Source organism: Loxodonta africana, chromosome X (genome assembly GCF_030014295.1).
Source record: "Loxodonta africana isolate mLoxAfr1 chromosome X, mLoxAfr1.hap2, whole genome shotgun sequence".
NCBI lineage: Eukaryota > Metazoa > Chordata > Mammalia > Proboscidea > Elephantidae > Loxodonta > Loxodonta africana.
This window is the reverse complement of record NC_087369.1, coordinates 57,957,026-57,977,686: the sequence shown is the minus strand read 5'-3', so window position 1 is coordinate 57,977,686 and position 20,661 is coordinate 57,957,026. Positions and strand designations below refer to the sequence as shown.

The 20,661-nt window shown below is 49.2% G+C and overlaps 2 protein-coding genes across 3 annotated transcripts in view; both read left to right on the top strand.

Moving 5' to 3' along the window:
• Positions 1-4,731, top strand: part of CACNA1F (calcium voltage-gated channel subunit alpha1 F) — a 28,665-nt gene extending 23,934 nt beyond the window's left edge. The window contains 8 exon segments of the mRNA XM_064278285.1: positions 160-290; positions 535-669; positions 935-1,104; positions 2,529-2,636; positions 2,753-2,880; positions 2,986-3,098; positions 3,491-3,688; positions 4,367-4,731. Of these exon segments, the coding sequence (XP_064134355.1) occupies positions 160-290; positions 535-669; positions 935-1,104; positions 2,529-2,636; positions 2,753-2,880; positions 2,986-3,098; positions 3,491-3,688; positions 4,367-4,597 (1,214 nt within the window). The 3' untranslated portion in view covers positions 4,598-4,731.
• A 3,651-nt stretch (positions 4,732-8,382) lies between these two features.
• Positions 8,383-19,855, top strand: SYP (synaptophysin). 2 transcript variants are annotated; one of them, XM_010597683.3, is made up of 7 exons: positions 8,383-8,428; positions 9,612-9,677; positions 10,809-10,933; positions 13,412-13,607; positions 14,327-14,518; positions 16,913-17,236; positions 19,742-19,855. In XM_010597683.3, the coding sequence occupies exons 1-6, from the start codon at positions 8,396-8,398 to the stop codon at positions 17,231-17,233; spliced, it is 933 nt and encodes a 310-aa protein (XP_010595985.3). In that variant the 5' UTR covers positions 8,383-8,395; the 3' UTR covers positions 17,234-17,236; positions 19,742-19,855. The 2 variants fall into 2 exon arrangements, with proteins under 2 accessions (XP_010595985.3, XP_064134353.1); XM_064278283.1 differs by lacking the exon at positions 19,742-19,855 and having other exon boundaries at positions 16,913-18,244.
• The last annotated feature ends 806 nt before the right edge of the window (positions 19,856-20,661 follow it).

Below are 20,661 nucleotides of genomic sequence, written 5' to 3'. Positions count from 1 at the left end.
ACCCCAATTCCTTAAGCCCACCCCTGAATGTGAGGTGATTACTCACCACAAGAAAACTAGCACTGGGCAGGGTGAGGGGGAGTCCATGCTGGTGGGCAGGGCTGGCGGGGTGCGGGGAAGGACCCTTGTGTAACTTGGCCTCCTCTCCCTCACCCCTAGAGGAGGAGGTCACCGTGGGCAAATTCTACGCCACATTTCTGATCCAGGACTACTTCCGCAAATTCCGGCGGAGAAAAGAAAAGGGGCTACTACGGACTGAGGCCCCCCCAAGTACCTCCTCTGTTCTTCAGGTCTTCAAGGCAGGGCATGGCCTGGGTGGAGGGGTGTGGAAGCATCGTGCTTGGAGCTGACCTTCCTCTTTATCTTATGAAACCCAGGTCATGGATGAGGAAACTGAAGCCCCAGGACCCACAGAAAGTCTGGGGTGGCCTAGGGTCTCCTTCCCCCACCCCATACTTCTGCATGGGAAGCAGGCTCATCGAGGGGGTGTTTCAACCCTAAGCTGCCCCACTTCCCTATTTTCCACCCCCATAGGCTGGTCTGAGGAGCCTACAAGACTTGGGTCCTGAGATCCGGCAGGCCCTCACCTGTGACACAGATGAGGAGAAGGAGGAACAGGGGCAGAAGGGAGAGGAGGAAGAAGATGAGAAGGATCCAGAAACCTACCAAGTGAGGACAAATTTTTACTCCCTCAGGAACTCATGGTGGTAAAATACTCCCTGGATACCCTGAGTGACTTTGACACTGTCCTGGGAGAACCCCCCGCCCCCAGCAATGGAAAAATATTTATTTGGTACCCACCATCTCCTGTTAGGGAACAAGATCCAGATTTGGGCCCTGGGGAGCTCATGGACCAGTAGGAGAGACACACTATATGACCAAGTGACTTAGATATAACCTGGATGCAACACTCAGTCCTGTGGATTCTCCACAGGCCCCAATAGGCTCCCAGCCCCCATCTCGTCGGAGTTCCATGATTTCTGTGTCTCTGCCTGTTGGGGACAGACTCCCCGACTCACTCTGTCTTGGGCCCAGTGATGACTATGGGAGGACTTCCAACTCCAGACAGGCCAGTATGCCCCAGACTGGATTCCACACCTGCAGGTATTGGCAAGGGCCTGGTGGAAGATCGTGGGGGGAAGGCAAGAACTAGATACTGAATAAGGGTAATTCAGGGGTCATAGGAGGAGGAGGAGTGCCTAGAGGGCCGTGAAATGGGAATTTGGAAAGGATGGAGGAGATTCAAGGGCTCAGCTGGGAATAGAGGGTACCAAGAGATTCATGTGGGAAAGGCAGCATGGTTTAAAGGAAAAATCATATGACATGGAACTAAATGGGTTTAAGTTCAAATCCTGACTCTGCCATTTGCTAACTAAATGACCCTGGGCTAGTCACTTAGTTTTTGTGATCCTCAACTTCCTCATCTGTAAAAGGGGGAAAACAGCACTTACCTCACAGGGATAATGACAGGATTCAATGAAGTAATGCATGTCAAGTGCCTAGCTTTTACAGCCTCCTCCTCACCACCCCTCTCACACCCTCAGTCCTTGTGTTGCAGCTGTCTTTTCAACTGGCCAATTTTGAATTTTTTAAACTTTGGGTCCTTCTAACGAGACAAAGCATCTATTAAGAAAGCCCATGTACACTTTACAATGGTTAATTGTTAACTTTATGTTATATGAATTACCTCAATTAAAAAAAAAAGCCCAGTGTTTCTGTAGAGGATGGGGCATGGGACAAGAAGTAGCCAGGGGCTTCCGACATCTAGTTCAATTGGCATAGTTTATAAAGAAAATGTTCTACATCCTACTTTGGTGAGTAGTGCCTGCAGTCTTAAAGGGTTGTGAGCGGCCATCTAAGATATTCCACTTGTCCCACCCCATCTGGAGCAAGGGAGAATGAAGAAAACCAAAGACACAAGGGAAAGATTAGTCCAAAGGACTAATGGACCACAACTACCGCAGCCTCCACCACACTGAGTCCAGCACATCTAGGTTGTGCCCGGCTACCACCATTGACTACTCTGACAAGGACCACAGTAGAGGGTCCCAGACAGAGCTGGAGAAAAATGTAGAACAAAATTCTAACTCGCAAAAAAGACCAGACTTACTGGTCTGACAGAGACTGGAAAAACCCCAAGAGTATGACACCTGGACACCTTTTTAGCTCAGTACTGAAGTCACTACAGAGGTCCACCCTTCAGCCAAAGATTAGACAGGCCCGTAAAACAAAAATAGTCTAAATGGACACACCAGCCCAGGGGTAAGGACGAGAAGGCAGAAGGGAACAGGAAAGCTGGTAATGCAGAACCCAAGGTCAAGAAAGGGAGAGTATTGACATTCATGGGGTTGGCAACCAATGTCACAAAACAGTATGTGTATTAATTGTTTAATGAGAAACTAATTTGCTCTGTAAACCTTCATCTAAAGTACAATAAAATAAATAAATAAAATAAAAAGAAGTAGCCAGGGGCCCAGGGTCACCTAGTGGAAGGATCTGATCTGCCTAAAATGCCTCATCTTCCCCAGGAGAAGCTCAGAGCCTCTCATTTTCACAATCCCAGAAGAAGGAAGTTCTAAGCCCAAAGGAACCAAAGGGCAGGACAAGCAGGACAAGAAAGAGGAAGCCTCTAACCTGTACTCTCACCGAGACACGTGAGATGAGCCCATGAGCCACATATGGGAGGGTGGGGCTGATGTGCCCATCTTCCATACCCAAGCCTGAGCTCACCCCATCCCTCCCTCCCACACAGGCTCTCCTACCTAGATGAGCAGGCAGAGACACCCCCACGCCTGGTCCTTTTGCCACCTCACAGACCCCAGAGATATGTGGATGGGTACCACGCCCCCCATCGCCGTCTGTTGCCCCCCACCCCTGCAGGTGACAGCGGGAGTGGGCCCTAGAAGCCCCCCAAGGGCCAGCAGGGCAGGCAGCTGGGGAGGCACTGATGTCTCTCTTTGTCCCCGGTGCTCCACCTGCCCCCAGGTAGGAAGCCCTCCTTTACCATCCAGTGTCTGAGGCGCCAAGGCAGCTGTGAGGATTTACCCATCCCAGGCACCTATCATCGTGAGCGAAATTCAGGGCCCAGCAGGGTGCAGGTGAGGGGGGGGATCTGGAGGGGTGGGGGTAGCCTAAGCTGAATTTATTAAACATACTACATGCCAGGCCTTTCTTAAGAATGAGGCATGTATGAATGCACATAATCTTCACTATACCTGAGAGGTGGGTACTGTTGTTACCCCCAGTTCACAGATGAGGAAACTGAAGCCCAGAGAGGCTTACCCAAGATCACACAGCTAGTAAGTGGCAGAGCTGAGATTTGAACCCAGGCCTTATATGCTCTTACATAAACTTGTTTGATTTACACCCATTCCGTTTCATTCCAGTTGTGTACTGGAGGTAAGTGGTAGGCGCAGGACTGAGTACTAGACCCTCACCCCTCACATCACACCCATCAATTACTGCCTTTCTGGTGTTTATTCTGGCCCAGGGTTCCTGGGCAACCCCTCCTCAGCAAGGTCGGCTCCTATACGCCCCGCTGTTGTTGGTGGAGGAGGGTGCAGCAGGGGAAGGGTACCTTGGCAAATCCAGTGGTCCACTTCGTACCTTCACCTGTCTTCACATGCCTGGAACCCATTTGGAGCCCAACCATGGCAAGAGGAGCAGTGCTGACAGCCTGGTGGAGGCTGTGAGTCCAGAGGGTGCATGGGCAAGAGGGGTGGGGGAGGAGAGAAGGAGGAGTTTGAGGAGAGAAAAGGGGTCCCCAGACTCTGTGTAAGGGGTCCTGGCAGTGCAGTGATTAAGCACTGGGCTGCTCACTGAAAGGTCGGTTGTTTGAACCCACCTGCCGCTCTGCAGGAGAAAGATGTGGCAGTCTGCTTCCATAAAGATTACAGCCTTGGAAACCCTGTAGGGCAGTTTTACCCTGTCCTATAGGGTCGCTATGAGTTGGAATCGACTTGCAGGCAACTGGTTTTAGTCTCTGCGTTGTGTATATAGATATCCTGTTGCTTTGCAACATCTGCTCAGCCTGATGTGTATACCTCTGTTCCCACTGACTTCCCTGCATACCCTCATGAAAAAAAAAACATTGCTGTTGAGTCGATCCTGACTCATAGTGACCTTATACAACAGAGTAGAACTGCAACATAGGGTTTCCGAAGAGCGGCTGGTAGAATAGAACTGCTGACCTTTTGGTTAACAGCAGATCTCTTAACAACTGTGCTACCAGGGCTCCTATACCCTCATGGGACACCCTTATGAGTAGGAATCGACTCGACAGCAGTGGGTACGGGACCCTGTATGTGCACAACTTCATGTTGTCGCTCTCTCCTCTGGCAACACTGATGCCATCTGTACCCCCTAGGTGCTCATCTCTGAGGGACTGGACCTCTTTGCCCAAGACCCACACTTTGTGGCCCTGGCCAAGCAGGAGATTGCGGATGCATGTCGCCTGACACTGGACGAGATGGACAGTACCGCTAGTGACTTGCTGGCACAGGGGGCCAGCTTGCTGTATAGCGAGGAGGAGTCCATCCTCTCCAGCTTCGACGAGGAGGATCTGGGAGACGAGATGGCCTGCATCCACGCTCTCTGAATTCCCACTCCTCCCCCACTGCTCAATAAACCTCCTGCCCTCCTTTTCCCAAAGGGAGACAGGCTTGGACACCCCCCTGTGTTTCAGTATCTCTGCACTGGGGGCCTGGGGCTTCCCAGAGGCTCCCATCCATCCACCCTGTTCCAACCCTCAGTCACTGCCCACACATGTGTATTTCCAGAAACCAGGACAGCCGGGCGTGATTATTCAGTGTCAGGGAAGGAGGGGGAAGGAGAAGGAAGAGACAGCGGCCAAAAAAAGCTGGAGACAGAGTTGAGGTGTGGGTGGGGGTGGGGGCTCGACAGAGACAAAGAAAAGGGGAGAGGATGTGGTAGGGCTTGAATGAGGACAGGGGGACCATCAGAGATTTCACAAGAGGTCAGCCAGGTCAGACTGCAGAAGGACAGATGTATAAGAAAGAAAGCATGATGAAACTCAGAGGACAGTCCTGCCAGTAGAAAGGCCCATGGGTTAGAATTGGCCTGGCATGTGATGCATCTTGGGCAGAGGGGTCCTCTGCAGGCATCAGGAAATTAAGAGAGGCTAAATTGGGATCTCCCTCCTCCCACCTGAGGAAAAGAAGAAAATCTAAATCTACTGATAGAAGACATGGGTGACAGCAAAAGGCTGGGTTTCCAGCCCAGAGAAGCCCACTCAGGGCCCACCTGGCTTTCCCAAGACCACCTAAGAGTAACCCACTCTCCGCCCACACAGATCCCAGAGCTCTTCTTTCTGCTTCCTGCTCCACTTTTAGTCACAGCCCAACCTTTGGGTTCTCATTCGTTCAGTGACAATTTATCAAGCACTTACTGGATGCTGGAAACCCTGGGTGCATAGCGGTTAAGTGCTATGGCTGCTAACCAAAAGGTCAGCAGTTCAAATCCACCAGGTGCTCCTTGGAAACCCTATGGGGGCAGTTCTACTCTGTCCTATAGGGTCACTATGAGTCGGAATCGACTCGACGACAATGGAAAATGGGTACTGTATGCTAGGCACTGTTCTAGGTTTCCCTCAAAGCAAACCGAGCTGGCTTAGAGATGTGTACTTGTCCAGAGTAGTATTCTGCCTCACTTCAGAGGAATTGGAGGCAGTGTTGGGAGTGGTCCGAGATGGGGTCCCCACTGAGGAGGATCTGACTTAAGGTCTCCTCCTAGCTCTCAGAGCAGAGGCTTGTCATTGCCATAATTTGTGTCAATTCAGCCAGGTCTGAAATTTGGGAAAATCCAGAATCGGAGAATGGCACTCAGAACATAGAGATACACTAAGCCTTGAAATATGAGTTGGAATTTTGGCCCTGTTGTCTAGAACATGCACAAAGGTTTGAAGTGATTGGGCTGGTGTATTGTGGGAATAGCAAGTCATGGGCAGGGCACAGAGAGTGAAGGGAGGCTGTTCAGGGTGAGGTGGGAAAGGCCACCTGAGGCCAGAACATGAAGAGCTTTGAATGCCAGGCACCAAGCTCTGAGATTTTTCCTGAAAGCTGTGGGGACCCATGGGAGGGACTTGAGTAGAGTAGTGACATAGTTAACTTTGCATTTTAAGTAGAGGCTCTGACTGCTGTGCTGAAAACAGAAAGGAGGAGGGAGAAACTGGAGATGCTATAATTGGAGGGAATAATGGTGGCCTTAGCCAGGGGAAGTAGCAGATGAGAAGTGGGTGGATTCCAGAGATGTGTAGGAGGTAAAATGGACTGTTTATTGGACTCTGCTAAGTGCATTACAGTGGTTATCTTGTTTAATCAGTACATAACACTATTCCAACATTATTAAACCATCTTACATGCCCAAGGTCATATAGGACTAAACATTAGAGATGAGATTCAAATTCAAGCAGTTGTGTGCCAAAAACTATGCTCTTTAACCCCTCCTGTATACTGCTTCCCCCAATATGGCAACATCTGGAAATTCCATTAGATATTTGTGTGAACTTTTATGTGTGTTTTTAAAAATAGGTATACATTCAGATGGTTCAAAATTCAAAAGGTGCAAAGGGGTATAAAGTGAAAAGTTTCCCTTTTCTCTAGAGGAAACCAGTGTTATCAGATATCTTTCCTGCATGTGTAAGATGCTGTGCTCATAAATTAGCACAGTGGTTAAGAGCAACACATGCTGGAGCCAGACTTCCTGCATTCAAATCCTGGTTCCACCACTTACCAGATGTGTGATCTGAGGCAAGTTCCTTCAACTTTCTGCACCTCAGTTTACTCAGCTGTAAGAAGAGGGTAGTAGTAGTACCTACCTCATAGGGTTGCTGTGAGGATTAAATGAGTAATATACATGAAGTTCTCAGAACAAAGCACACAATTTAAATGTTAGCTATTGTCTCTGTGATATAATCCCTCCCTCTTCTTTGTACCCAAGTCCCACGTGGTTTGGCATCTTTTTACTTAAATATCTTGGCAACCATTCTATATCTCTATATTGTTATTAATGACAGCTGCATAATAGTCCATTTTGTGGTTGTATCAGAGTTTATTTAGACAAGTCACCAGTAATGTGCACTTAGGGAGTGTCCACTCTTTCCTATTATAAACAGCGCTGCAGTGTATCTTATATATACATCTTTTAGCACATGTATGAGTCTATCTGGAAACCCTGGTGGCATACTGATTAAGAGTTTGGCTGCTAACCGAAAGGTCAGCAGTTCAAATCCACCAGGCACTCCTTGGAAACCCTATGAGTCTGTCTGTAAGAGAAATTCCTAGACTTGTAAATGCTGAGCCAAACAGTATATGAATTTGTTTATTTGCTAGAATTTGTCAGATTACCCCCTACAAAGGTTATACCAATTTTACTTTCACTGGCAATTTATGAGAATCCCTGCTTCTGGCTAACCAGCCTATATAAAACATTATCACACTTTTTGACATTCACCAGTTTCAAAGATGAGTAACAGTATCTTAGTAGTTTTTATATGCATTTCTCTTATCATAAGTGAGGCTGAGCATCTTAAGTGCCAACTGTATTTTACCCACTGGATTTTGCAACATGACATCACCATTGACTTTGGTGGGACTAGCTTTAGTAGCATGAAGGAGGGGTAGTCAATTAAGAGAAGGCTGAGGAATAAATAGGACATTAAGTGTAGGCAGTTGGAGTAGGCAAGAATTTGACTAAGAAGAAGAGAGAAATAGGGGAGATGGCTGGAGGGCGAGGGAGGGGTTTTGGGGAGGTGTTTAAAATTCAAAAGAGATGGGTGATGGTTGCACAACATGTTAATGTAATTGATACCACTAAATAGCACACTTGAAATACACTGAATTGTCAAATGTTGTTACATATATTTTCACAACAATAAAAAAATACAAAACAGAAGGAATCCTCAAGACCTTGAACTATGTTTAAATTGCAGGGACTCTGGGCTGGGTGACCTTGTGCGAGTCACTTAACCTCTCTGGGGCTCCTTTTCCTCATCTGTGAAAACAGGGATGATAGCACTCTCTACCACATAGGGATGTTGAGAGGATTAAATGAGTGAACACATTTAACAAAGTCAGAAAAGGCCTGGCAAAATGTCACACTGTATGAACGAGCGATCCTCCTCTCCCCACACCGCTGGCTGTGTTTTCAGAGTGAATGATCTTTTTAGAACCGTCTCATTGCTCCAGTCTTCGGGGTGGAACGAGAGCCTGAGAGACTTCTGCACCGCCCTCGCTGCGCAGCTGCGAGCGGCGGGCGAGGCTGGGGACGCGAGGGGCGGAGCTGCAGCCCCCTGGGCTGTTCCGGCGATCGCACGCCCCACCCGCCGCGCCTGGCGCCCGCCCTTGCTAGCAGGCGCATCCCGCCCCCCGCATTGCTGATGCTGCTGGCCGACATGGACGTGGTGAATCAGGTATGCTCTCCAGCACCGCGGACAGAGCTCGCCGCAACCTGGCCGCCTGGCCCGAGTCGCACCAACCGCTGCATCTGGTGACAGGGTCCTGGCAGCAGGGTCCTGTCAGCACAGTCCCGGTCCCCCGGCTCTGGGGTTCGGGGTCTGCGGCAGGCGAGGGGATGAAGGGGGAGATGGAGAAAAAGGGTGCGCTTATGCCGCAGCGAAGGCTGACCGCAGGGCCGCAGCGGGAGCCTCCAGAAGCCGAGTTCTTCCCTGGAGTCCTCGAAAGAAGGGAGAGGGGCCCTGGGTCTGGGGTGAGGGCAAGGGCTGTGGGGAGGGGAGAGTGGAAGGAAGAGCGGGAGGGGCAGCTGCGGATAAGCTAGGAAATAGAGCGACAGAAGGCGCGGAGGTGGGGGAATGGGGGACGGTAGGGCTAGCGCCTGTCCCTCCCAAACACAAATAATACCCCCTTAGACGACCTCTAGAGCATACCTAGGGAGCCGATCTGGCTTTGCCTCTCCAAAACCTTCAGTCTCTCCCCACCCAACACATACCCAGTGAAGCCGTGTCCAAACCCTCCCCCCACCTTAATCAGCCCAGACCCTCTCCGCCATCTCAATCATCTTCACCACCTCAGAAACTCACCCCCTCCCTAACCAGTACCAACTCCTCTCCATCTTCATCACCTCAGACCACCCCCACTACTATCTGACTCACCTTTACCATTGCAGACCCTTCCCCCTCAATCCGACTCCCCCCAAGGTACGACTCACCTTCACCGCTCTCAAAACCCCTCCCCCACTCTAATGAACCCTGATTCCCTCCCCATCCTCCGCCTTTAGCCCGTTCACCATCTGACTCATCTTTACCGTTTCAGACCTTCTCCTCTTTCCTAACTACTCCCGACCCCATCCCCATCTTCCTCACCCCTGACCTGCATTCCATCTGATTCACCATCACCCCAGACCTCCTCCCCCAGACCCCTCCTCTAGTCCTAAACCCCGAGGGTCTTCTCTCATAGCCCCTGGTGCTCACGCCTTTCCTGAAGTGTCACTTTCTCCCTCTCACCCCCTCTCTGAATGTCACACCCTCCCCGAAGTCACATGCCCCACCCCCAGGGATCAATGCCTGGCAGCCTCGCCCCTCACCTCCCGCTCCACCCCTAACTGCTCCATGCCCTCCCTGCCATTTCTCTCTTCAGCTGGTGGCCGGGGGTCAGTTCCGGGTGGTCAAGGAGCCCCTCGGTTTTGTGAAGGTGCTGCAGTGGGTAAGTGTGGGCCAAGCCACGGGGGAAAGTGTAGGGTGAGAAGGGAGGTAGTGGGATCTTAAAGAGCAGAGGTGGAGTTGGGGTGGGGAGCAAGGAATGCATCCAGGTAGGGGAGGGCTGGGAGGAATGGGGGAACTGGGTTCCAGAATGAAGTCCCAGGGACTTGGGGCCAGAGAACAGATGGGCTGTGATGTCACATAGGGCCAAGGGTACTCACATTGTGAAGTGGCAGTTTGTGATGTCCTGCTTTCCCTCCTAGGTGACAGCGGGGAGGGGAGGGGAAGCCTGTAGCCCTTTGGGGGGGGGGATGTGAAGCCAGAGAAACCCAGAGACAGTGAAGGAGACAGAGATAATGAGAGACAGAGAAAAGATATAGAGAGATAGAAATATTGAGGAAAAAAAGATGCAGAGATGAGAAAAGATACAGAGATGAGAGAGACAGAGAGGAAGACAAACAGAAAGAGACAAAGAAAAGGGAAACAGAGAACAGAGATGCAAAGAGAAATAGACACAGGAAAGAGGCAGGAAATGAGATGGGGGAAAGAGACAGAGAGAGAAAAGAAACCACCGACACACCGAGAGGCATGAGAGAGACAGACAGAACCAGAGAGAACCATACAGACACCAAGTGAGACATACAGACAGAAAGAAAAAGACACAGTGAGAGACAGAAAAAAGACAGAGGCAGAGACACACATATTGATTAGACAATCAGGCAGAAAGAGGAACAAAGACAGAGATATCTAAGAAAGACAGACACACAGAGAAACAGAGACAGACATGCCAAGAGAAATAGACACAGAACAGAGACAGAAACAAATACAGACAGACACAGAAATAGAGAGACTGAGACAAGTAGAGAGACAGAGGAGGAGGGAGGGAAGATTGCGGGGATCAGAGCAGTGAGAGGTAGAGACAGAGAAGATACACGGAGAGATAGAAGCAAGAAGAGACAGCCATACCCCTGTAATCAGCTTGCCCTTGGACCTGATGAGCCCTGATTACAGAGTGGGGGTGGGGACCAGCCCATCTGCTGCTGCCTGCGCTTGGCTCCTGCTCTGTCCAGAGAAGGGCAAACCCCCCGCCACGTGCACACAGGCTCACTGGCCTTCCCCATCCCTGCTGCCCAAGGTCTTTGCCATCTTCGCCTTTGCCACATGCGGCAGCTACAGTGGGGAGCTCTGGCTGAGTGTGGAATGTGCCAACAAGACCGGGAGTGACCTCAGCATCGAGGTTGAGTTCGAGTACCCCTTCAGGTGTGCCTACACCCTGCCACACCCCTGGGATCCCCACAGACCTGGGAGAGGGTGGGAGAGCATCAACACAGGCCACCCCCTCATCCCTGGTGGCCCCTGCCTAGCCCCCATCTCAGGAGGCCATACCCATTCAGGTCACCACCCATGCACAGAGCACCCACCTTGTGCCTGGCACTGCTCTGGACATCTAGGACACTGTGGTAAGCAAGACAGACATAGGCTGTGCCCTCTGGCTATGTTCCAGAGTGAGGAGAGGGGTGGGAGATAGCCAATAAACAAGAGTCAAAAGATATTTATTCACCTTAACAGATAATAAGCACCCAGCAGGTGCTCAGTTAATGTTAGCCAATATGATTCAATCCCCATTAATTCCATACACATGTTTTGAGAAATTAGTATATGCCAGGTACTGCTCAAAGTGCTGGGGACATTAGCAGTGAACAAAACAGACCTAAGTCCCTACCCTTGTGGAACCAACATTATAACAAATAAATTAATAAAGAGAATAATTGCAGATTGGGAGAAATTCAAGGGAGGGCTTCTCATGCAGGGTTTTATGATAAATAATGAGTGCTTAGATATAGGTAATGATTAACCTCGGTTAAACAATTCCGGTAGTTCTTAAGCTCATACTGTAGTGCTGGGCACTGCTGGGTGCCAGGTATACAAAGAATGAGCATAAGCAGGCATGGCTGCTGCCCTCACATGGGATGTTTACGTTTACCTCCTTGGGGATGGGAAAACAGAGACCCACAGGCACAATTTCTGGAGAGGCCTCTGAGGGCCTGGGTTCAAATCTAGACTCCTCCATTACTTGGACAAAGCACCTAACTGCTCTAGGTCTCAGTTTCCTCATCTGTAAAAGGGGATAATAATAGTACCCACCTCACAGGGTTGTGGTGTGTAATCAATGAGTTAATACTTGTAAAGTGTGTAGCATAGTACAGGGCACACGATAAGCACACCATAAGTGTTGTTAAGCAAAATAAATAGAAAATAATCAGGCAAAAGCTCACGGATTGAGTAGGAAACTGTTTTTTTTCTTGAGCACTTAAGGATAAATGTAGGCTCAGGAGATCACCCAGCTGGGAGAGGGGAGAGTGAAACGAAATGATAGAAACGATAGAAAGAAGAGGAGCTGCCAGGAAGGCGTGACCTGAAAGGTAGGAGGGCAACCTGGGAGCCACCTTTTCACAGAAGCCAGAGAGGAGAGAGTTTGAGGAAGGAGGGGTAGTTGGCAGCCATGAAATACTGGCGAGCCAGCCCTTTGGGAATCTACAAGACCACAAGAGTCCCCTGTGGACCCCCACACCTCCAACACCTAGGACCATAAGCCCTGAGGATCTACCCTTTACCCACATGTCTCCCACAGAAAAATCTCTGCTCTGGGTCCCCCTGACCAAGCCCCCACCCCCACTTCCCTGTTATCCCCCGAGAACGCCTCATTCCCCTTTGGTGCCTTGTAAGTGACCAATAAGTGTTGGTTCCTTCCCTCAGGACTTTTGCTACCCAAGGGTACAAGCACCATTTGCTCAGTCTCAGGATCCTGAGGCCACAGCTTCCCCTCCACACACAACTTCCCAATCTGCCCCTGTCCCCCTCACATACACACATCCTGTCCCAGTATCTCTTCTACCCTCCTGACTTTCTGTCTGTTTCTTCCTATTTTGTAGTCTCTGGGCTCTGAAAAGTATAGTTTTTCTTTTTTTCTCTCAGAGACCTGAAGAAGGGTGGGGGGAAGAGTCAACATGATATAGGGGGAAAACATGGGATTCAAATAATCCCAACTTTGCCATTTCCTTGCCAGCTGTGTGACTTTGGGCACATTAATCCACTTCTCTGAGCCTTTTTTTCCACCTCTACATTTCATTCATTAAACATTTATTGAGCGCCAACTATGTGGCAGCACTGTTCCAGGCCTTAGGGTTACGGCAATTAGCAACACAGAGGAACTCCTGCCCTCTTGGAGTCAGAGCAAAAATCAAGATAAATAAGTAAAATACATGGCATGTCAGATGGTGATCACTGCTACAGAGAAACATGGAGCAAGGAGGGGAGCTAAAGAGTGCTGGTGGGGTTCAATCTAATTTTAAATAGTGAAATAGATAAGGCCTCACTGAGAAGGTGATAGCTGAGCAAAACTTAAAGGAGACAAGGGCACAAGACAAGCATATATCTAGGGGAAGGACATTCCTGGCAAAGGGAACAGCTAGAACAAAAATGCCTAGCATGTTCTAAGTGTAACAAAGAGGCTAGAATACCTGAGTTGGAGTGAGGGATAAATAACATCTATTTCTCCAGAATGCTGTGAGCAATCAATGAAATGGACTGGTGCATAGTAAGTGCTCTGTGGATGGTTATTTCCTCCTCTTCCTGGGACCTTGTCAGAATTGGGGCGGGGAGGGCATGACTGGGAGGAGGTGGGTGAATGAAGGAGTTCTCAAGGGTTGGGCCACACCTGCCCACCTCTCTATGCAGGCTGCACCAAGTGTACTTCGACGCACCCACCTGCCAAGGGGGCACCACTAAGGTCTTCCTAGTGGGGGACTACTCCTCATCAGCAGAATTCTTTGTCACAGTGGCTGTGTTTGCCTTCCTCTACTCCATGGGGGCTCTGGCCACCTACATCTTCCTGCAGAACAAGTACCGAGAGAACAACAAAGGGCCCATGCTGGTGAGTCTCCACAGCCACTTGCATGCATAGACATAGAGCCTTGGGCAAACAGCAACGCTCATAGGCTGCATCAAATCCCAGACAGGCCCTCACACAAGCAGCCACCATAACAGCCTCACATGCTGCTACTATGAGTCTACACCAAGCATCAGGGACATGGAGCCATGGGGTCACAGAGACATACAGCCTACACAGAATCCCATACAGCCCCACACTTATTAACCTGACAGCTGTCATACAACCATGCAGTCTGGATCAAAGAAAGGAGCACACATAGGGTCCCTGTCACACATAGGGTCCCTGTCACAGCCATGCATGTCATCATGCCACACAATCACACTGATTCCTACACAGCTGTACTCATACGCCCTCATCTCAGACACAAAAGGACACAAATTCACACATGCTGACAAAAGTGGAAAGACACACTCCTTTCCACAGATTTGAAAACCATCCCACAGATTCCCCCCCTTACCCCCACACACATATCACAATCACACTTCCATACCCTCTTGTCATGTACATACACACAAGCCCATGCTGGGAGAAGCATCTTTAGGTGAAAGTGTGGGGGGGCTTCAGGGCTTAACAGGGCAAGAGAGAGACAGGCCTCTTCTTGGGGACCCCCACTTTGAAAAGCCTGTGATCTGAGGAGGCCCCATGGCTGGACAAGAAGCAGCCCATTCACAGTGTCATCTCCTCCACCCCACCTGCTCTAGGACTTTCTGGCCACTGCAGTGTTCGCCTTCATGTGGCTGGTTAGCTCATCGGCATGGGCCAAGGGGCTGTCAGATGTGAAGATGGCCACAGACCCAGAGAACATTATCAAGGGGATGACTATCTGCCGCCAGGCGGGGAACACATGCAAGGAGCTGAGGGACCCTGTGACCTCTGGCCTCAACACCTCAGTGGTGAGCCCTGGGAAGCCAGCTGGGCTGGCTGGAGGGAGGGTTTGGGAAATTTGCAGTCAGGTGTGGGAAGCAGTGGAGAGAGAGAATGAGAGAATTCAGAAGAAATCCAAGAGGCCTACCTGGAAGAGGCATGATAAAAAACAGAGCCCTGAAGGATGAGACACTACTGTCCAGATTAGATTTGGGAGAACTTGAGCCCAGACCTAGTCATGTAGAATCTCTGGCAATTCCATCTCCTCTTGGGACACAGTTTCCTCATATGCAAAATGAAGAAATAACTGGAAATGTTACCCGCTAATCACCCCCTGGAAACCCCGGTGGTGTAGTGGTTAAGTGCTACAGCTGCTAACCAAAGGGTCAGCAGTTCAAATCCGCCAGGCGCTCCTTGGAAACTCTATGGGGCAGTTCTACTCTGTCCTATAGGGTCGCTATGAGTCAGAATTGACTCCACAGCACTGGGTTTGGTTTTTTTTTTTTTTTGGTTAATCGCCCCCTGGTGGCTACAGTCAGACTGTGTGGGCTCAAATCCCAGCTCTGCCATTTGCAAGCTCTGTGACCTGAAACTTGTTACCTTCTCAGGCCTCAGCCTGAGCTTGTAAATTGAAGACTAATAATAGGTTCTGCTCCAAAGTTGAGTATTTAGTGACCTGATAACATACAAAGTGCTTAGGAAAGGGCTTGATAAGTGTTATATAAGTGTTACAGATGTATACCTTTTATATGAATTTATTATAGAAATATATAATGTATATTTTGTGCATCTTATATATGTAACATGTGCATTATGTGTGTATATTATATGCATATATATATGTATACATATGCATATAATATATATGGTGTCCCTGTGTGGTGCAAACAGTTAATACACTGGGCTGCTTACCAAAAGGTTGGAGGTTCGAGTCCACCCAGAGGCACCTCAGAAGAAAAACCTATCAATCTACTTCCAAGAAACCAGCCACTGTAAACCCTATGGACTACAGTTCTACTGTGACACACATGGGGTTGCCATGAGTTGGAATCAACTCCATGGCAGCTGGTTTTGGTTACATAATATGTAAAAAAGACCAAACTCGTTGCCATGGAGTTGATTCTGACTCATAGCAACCCTATAGAACAGAGCAGAACTGCCCCATAGGGTTTCCAAGGAGTGGCTGGTAGATTCAAACTGTTGACCTTTTGATTAGCAGCTGAGCTCTTAACCACTACACCACCAGAGCTCCATATAATATATACACATATATGACTCTGGAATGATAAGATTCCAATATTCTCTTCTGGCAGTTGCTGGCTGTATGACCTTGGGCACTTCAGCCTCTCTGGGCCTGATTCCTTAACTGCAAAATGGAGATATTACTTCTTGTGCCAAAATTGAATTTTAAATGAGCTAATGACATGTAAAAGCAGCCCTAGTGGTGCAGTGGTTAAGAATTCACTGCTGACCAAAACATCAGTGGTTGGGGGGTTCGAACCCACCAGCTGCTCTAGGGGAGAAAGATGTGCAATCTGTGCCAGGAAAATTGCAGCCTTGGAAACCACATGAGGCGGTCCTACTCTGTCCTATAGGGTAGCTGAGTCGGAATCAACTGGATGGCAATAATTTTGAGGGGGGGAATAACATGTAAAGTGCTTAGAAGAGGGCTTGTCATATAGTAAAAAGGTTATATAAAATGGTTTATATGTTATATATTTACATAAAGTCCATATATTTATATTTTAACATGAAAGTACATATATATATTTATGGAGCCCTGGTGGTGCAGTGGTTGAGAGCTGGGCTACTAACCAAAAGGCCAGCGGTTTGAATTTACCAGACGCTCCTTGGAAACCCAATGGAGCAGTTCTACTTTGTCCTATAGGATCGCTATGAGACCCTATCGAATCAACAGCAACAGCATATATATTTATACTTGTGTATAAATTTAAAATTTTTTTTATTTATACATATATGTGTTTATATACATTTTTATATCTATATGTATATATACATATTTAATAAAAATTTGTTTACATTTCACTATAAACATATTACAAATTTTTTAATTTATGTAACATGTAAGACTCGAGGGCACTGGGTATACATGTAAAAACGTGTACATATATATTTTTTTTAATGGGCAAATATGTAAATACCTATACATGCAATACTGATAGATCTCAACATCACCAGGAATCTGAATTCTGATACCTCCCCTCCCCAAACACACACAAGGTGATTTTTCTGCACATTGACCTTCACACAGTGGGACTTGAAGGGTCCAGGTTTCAGAAACCACTATCCTCCGGGAGCTCCTAGATTCTTGCAGCCGCCGATCCCTGCGCTTGGCCTCTATGTTCCCCAGGGCCGTCAAGACAATGGGCGTGGGCCGACAGCTGGGCCTTGTCTCCCTACAGGTGTTTGGCTTCTTGAATCTGGTGCTCTGGGTCGGCAACCTGTGGTTCGTGTTCAAGGAGACAGGCTGGGCCGCCACGTTCCTGCGCGCGCCCCCCAGCGCCCCAGAGAAGCAGCCAGCGCCCGGGGACGCCTACGGAGAGGCGGGCTACGGGCAGGGCCCCGGCGGGTACGGGCCTCAGGATTCGTACGGGCCCCAAGGTGGCTACCAACCTGATTACGGGCAGCCCGCCGGCGGCGGCGGTTACGGACCCCAGGCCGACTATGGGCAGCAAGGCTACGGCCTGCAGGGTGCGCCCACCTCCTTCTCCAATCAGATGTAACTGGTGAGTGACTGGCGGGCGGTGCGGCCAAGGAGGGTACAAGAAAGGAGATGGGCGGGTAAGTGGAGCAATAACAGCCAGGAGATGTGCACTTAGGGAGCTTGCCAGGCAAGTAAGGACGGAAGTTCGAAGACACCGAAAGAGGCGGGGCTACAGCTAATAGAAAAACTAGCCAATGAATCCAAAAAACCCAGTGCCCTCGAGTCGATTCCGACTCATAGCGACCCTATAAGATAGAGTAGAACTGCCCCATAGAGTTTTCAAGGAACGCCTGGCGGATTTGAACTGCCAAGCCTTCAGTTAGCAGCCGTAGCGCTTAACCACTACGCCACCAGGGTTTCCAGCCAATGACTAGAGAGCGGAAAAGTGGTGCTTGAAGAGAGGCGGAAGGAAGAGCCAATGGGAGAAGGCAGGTCTGTGGGGAGGGGAAAGAGAAACGGGCAGAGCAACCAATGACAAGCGGCAGGGTAGAAGAGGTGGGCCTTAGAGGTGATTGATGAGCCAATAGGAGATAAGACCTATGGCTATGATAAACCGGCTTGGGTCATTAAATTCAGACGAGCTCACCAATCCGGGAGGAGATAATGGATCTGCCGCTACTCCCCACCCCCGGAGGTAAATGATTGAGGTGGTGTGGAATTTCAAAGAAGGAAAAGGGGCGGGGCGGGAACACTAGAAAGACTGGAGGGCTACTTGCTGGGCTTTACAGGAGAAGTGAGGGGTCCCTGGATGGCACAAGTGGTTGAAGCGCTGGACTGCTAACCAAAAGACAGTTCACACCCACACGGAGGTGCCTCAGAAATAAGGCCTGGCAATCTGCTTCCAACCTTGAAAACTCTATGGAGCAGTTCTACCCTGTACTCATGGGGTCTCCTTAAGTCGGAATCGACGATAACAACAAAAGAGACCTGAAGTTTCTATAGACTAATGTGAGGGGACAAAGTGGGAAGAAAAGGTGTTGTTTCTGGTAGGGGGATGGCTGATGGGGCAACACGTGGGTGGGGGTAGTTTCTGGCATTGGGTTGGCCAGGATGGAAAGGGCAGGGAGGAGTTTATTAGGCATCCCACATCTAATTCATCAAAAAAAAATACTGCTGGCTGTACCTTCAAAATAGATCTATAATTCTCCCACTTCTCATTATCATTTCTCCCCTAGATCTACACACACACCTCCACTGACTGTTTTGCTCACAGCGTCCAGAGAGATTTTGCTAAATCCTAAATCAGGCCAGGAGTGTTCTCTGCTTAGAACTCTGCCATAACCCCCAACTTTCTCAGATTAAAAGCCAAAGTCCTTGTTGTAGTTACTTTTCTGACCACATCCTACACTCTTCCCCTCACTCACTCTGCTCCAGCCAGCCACACTGGCCACTTCATTGTTCTCAAGCATGCCAGGAACAGTCCAACTTCAGGGACTTTGTACTTGATTCTTTCTTTGCCTGGAGTTTAACACCTACACACACTGATAACCTTACCTGGCCAGCACATTCTCATCCTTTTGGTCACTTACTCAGAGAGGTCTTGCCTGACTACCCTGTCTAAAAGTTATCCCTGTGCTTTTCTTTATCACAACCTTCAATTATTAGTTTTATGTTTGTTGACTATCTCCCCCACTAGACTAGGGGATGTGACCATGCCTTATTCATGTTGTACATCCTTCACTTAAAGCACTATTAATGTTAAGAAACATTTATTTATTAATGTTAAGAAACAACATGGCATAAAACATTTTACTCTTCGCTGCTCAAAACCCTCCCACTGCTCACACCTCATCCAGAATCAAAGCTAAAGTGCTCACAACCTGGTCCACAAGGCCCCATTACCTACCTCTCTGACCTCACCTTCTACCACTCTCCCTGTCGGTCACTCCACTTTAGCCGCTCTGGCCTCCTTGCTGTTCTTCAAACACACTAGACATGGTCCCACCCATGGACTTTTGCACTGGTTGTTCCCCCTGCCTGGAATACTCTCTCTGCACCCCTCATCCATCTGTGTGGCTTATACCCTCACCTCGAGTCTTTATTCAAATCTCCATGACCTCTTCCCTGACCATTCCTATTTAATGTAGCAACCTTCCCGTGTTGGCAACTCCTAATCCTGCTTACCCTATTTGACTTTTCATTTTTTCCATGTCACTTATTATCTCCTTATGTCATACTAGATAATTCACTTATGCATCATGTTCATTGTTTGAAGTCTGTCTCCCCCTGCTACAATGTAAGCTCCCCCAAAACAGGGACATTTGTTGAATTTAGTTTATCATAAATGGTTAGAACAGTACTATTAATGGAGTTTTTTTTTGTTGTTGAGAGGGGACCACCTTGCCCATTGAGGGCAAGATCAGGGATATCTTCCCAGTAGGGGCAGCTGGGATGAAGTCACAGGGATATGAGTGAAGGGGGAAGAAAGGAAGAAAAGGCATGTCAGGTAGAGTGCGGCCTAACCTCTCTCTGAGGGTACCACCTGTGTCTGGACGGTCTCTCCTTTCTGTTTCTTTTATCTTCACAGGTCAGTACAACCCAGGAGGACCCATAGATGGGCAAGAGTTCAGGAGAAGGCCTGCCCCGCTCCCCACCCCACATCCCAGGTCTCCTCCCCTCAAGTTAGGAGACTCTGTCTTTGCTGTTTATATAGATAGATAGATACCTATTTATCTGTCTGAGCCCTGCCCTCGCTCTACTCCTCCCCATGCATTAGGGGTCCAGTCTTGAGTGGGCCCCTCTCTTAACCCTGCCCCTTCCCCTGTATTCCTCAGCCCCTCTCTGCTTCCCAACCCTGTCCCCTGAGGTTGGGGGACTCTGGAAGGGGACAAGGAGAGGACAGACCTCAGCTGTGTGGGGAGGGTGGGTGTGACTTCAGACTCTCTCCTCTCTCTCCCTCCCTTTCTCCCAACTCTGGCCTTGGTTCTTCCAGCAATGCCTGGACAGGGGCCATTAGGGGAAATGCAACCCTGAAAGTGGAAGAAAGGCAGAGATTGGGGTGGGGGCTTGGCGTGGAGAGGACAGCTTGGGACCCAAGGGTGGTCTTGGAGGGAAGCTCTGGAGGGGAGGGGACTAGTTAGCAGGGGATCTGGGTTCTAGATACACTGGAGTCTAAAAAGAGGGGCACCCTAGAGCATTCTGGTGGCTGGGCTTGGAAGGAGTCTGAAGGTGTGGTTTGAGAAGGGGTGGGGCTTTAGAGTAGGACTTGGTTCAATGGAAGGGTGTGACTTGGGGCTCAGGAACATGGCTGGGAAGAAGTCTGAGGGAGAGGTTCTAGAGGGGTAGGGCTTGAGCCAGCAGTAGGCGAGGCTCCAGCGTAGGGAGGACTTGGATTGGGACCATAGTCTATGGTAGGAGTGTGGCTTGGAACATACACCAGGCTGAACTTGATTCTAAAGGGGGCAGATCTAGAGCAAGGCAAGAAGTGGAATTCAGGAAGGGGCCACA

Excerpts from the sequence above, each read along its gene's own strand:
- SYP (XM_010597683.3), top strand. The coding sequence starts at position 8,396 with ATGCTGCTGGCCGACATGGACGTGGTGAATCAG. Across the intron at positions 8,429-9,611 it reads ACATGGACGTGGTGAATCAG|CTGGTGGCCGGGGGTCAGTT; the intron begins GTATGCTCTCCA and ends TTCTCTCTTCAG. Across the intron at positions 10,934-13,411 it reads GAGTTCGAGTACCCCTTCAG|GCTGCACCAAGTGTACTTCG; the intron begins GTGTGCCTACAC and ends CTCTCTATGCAG.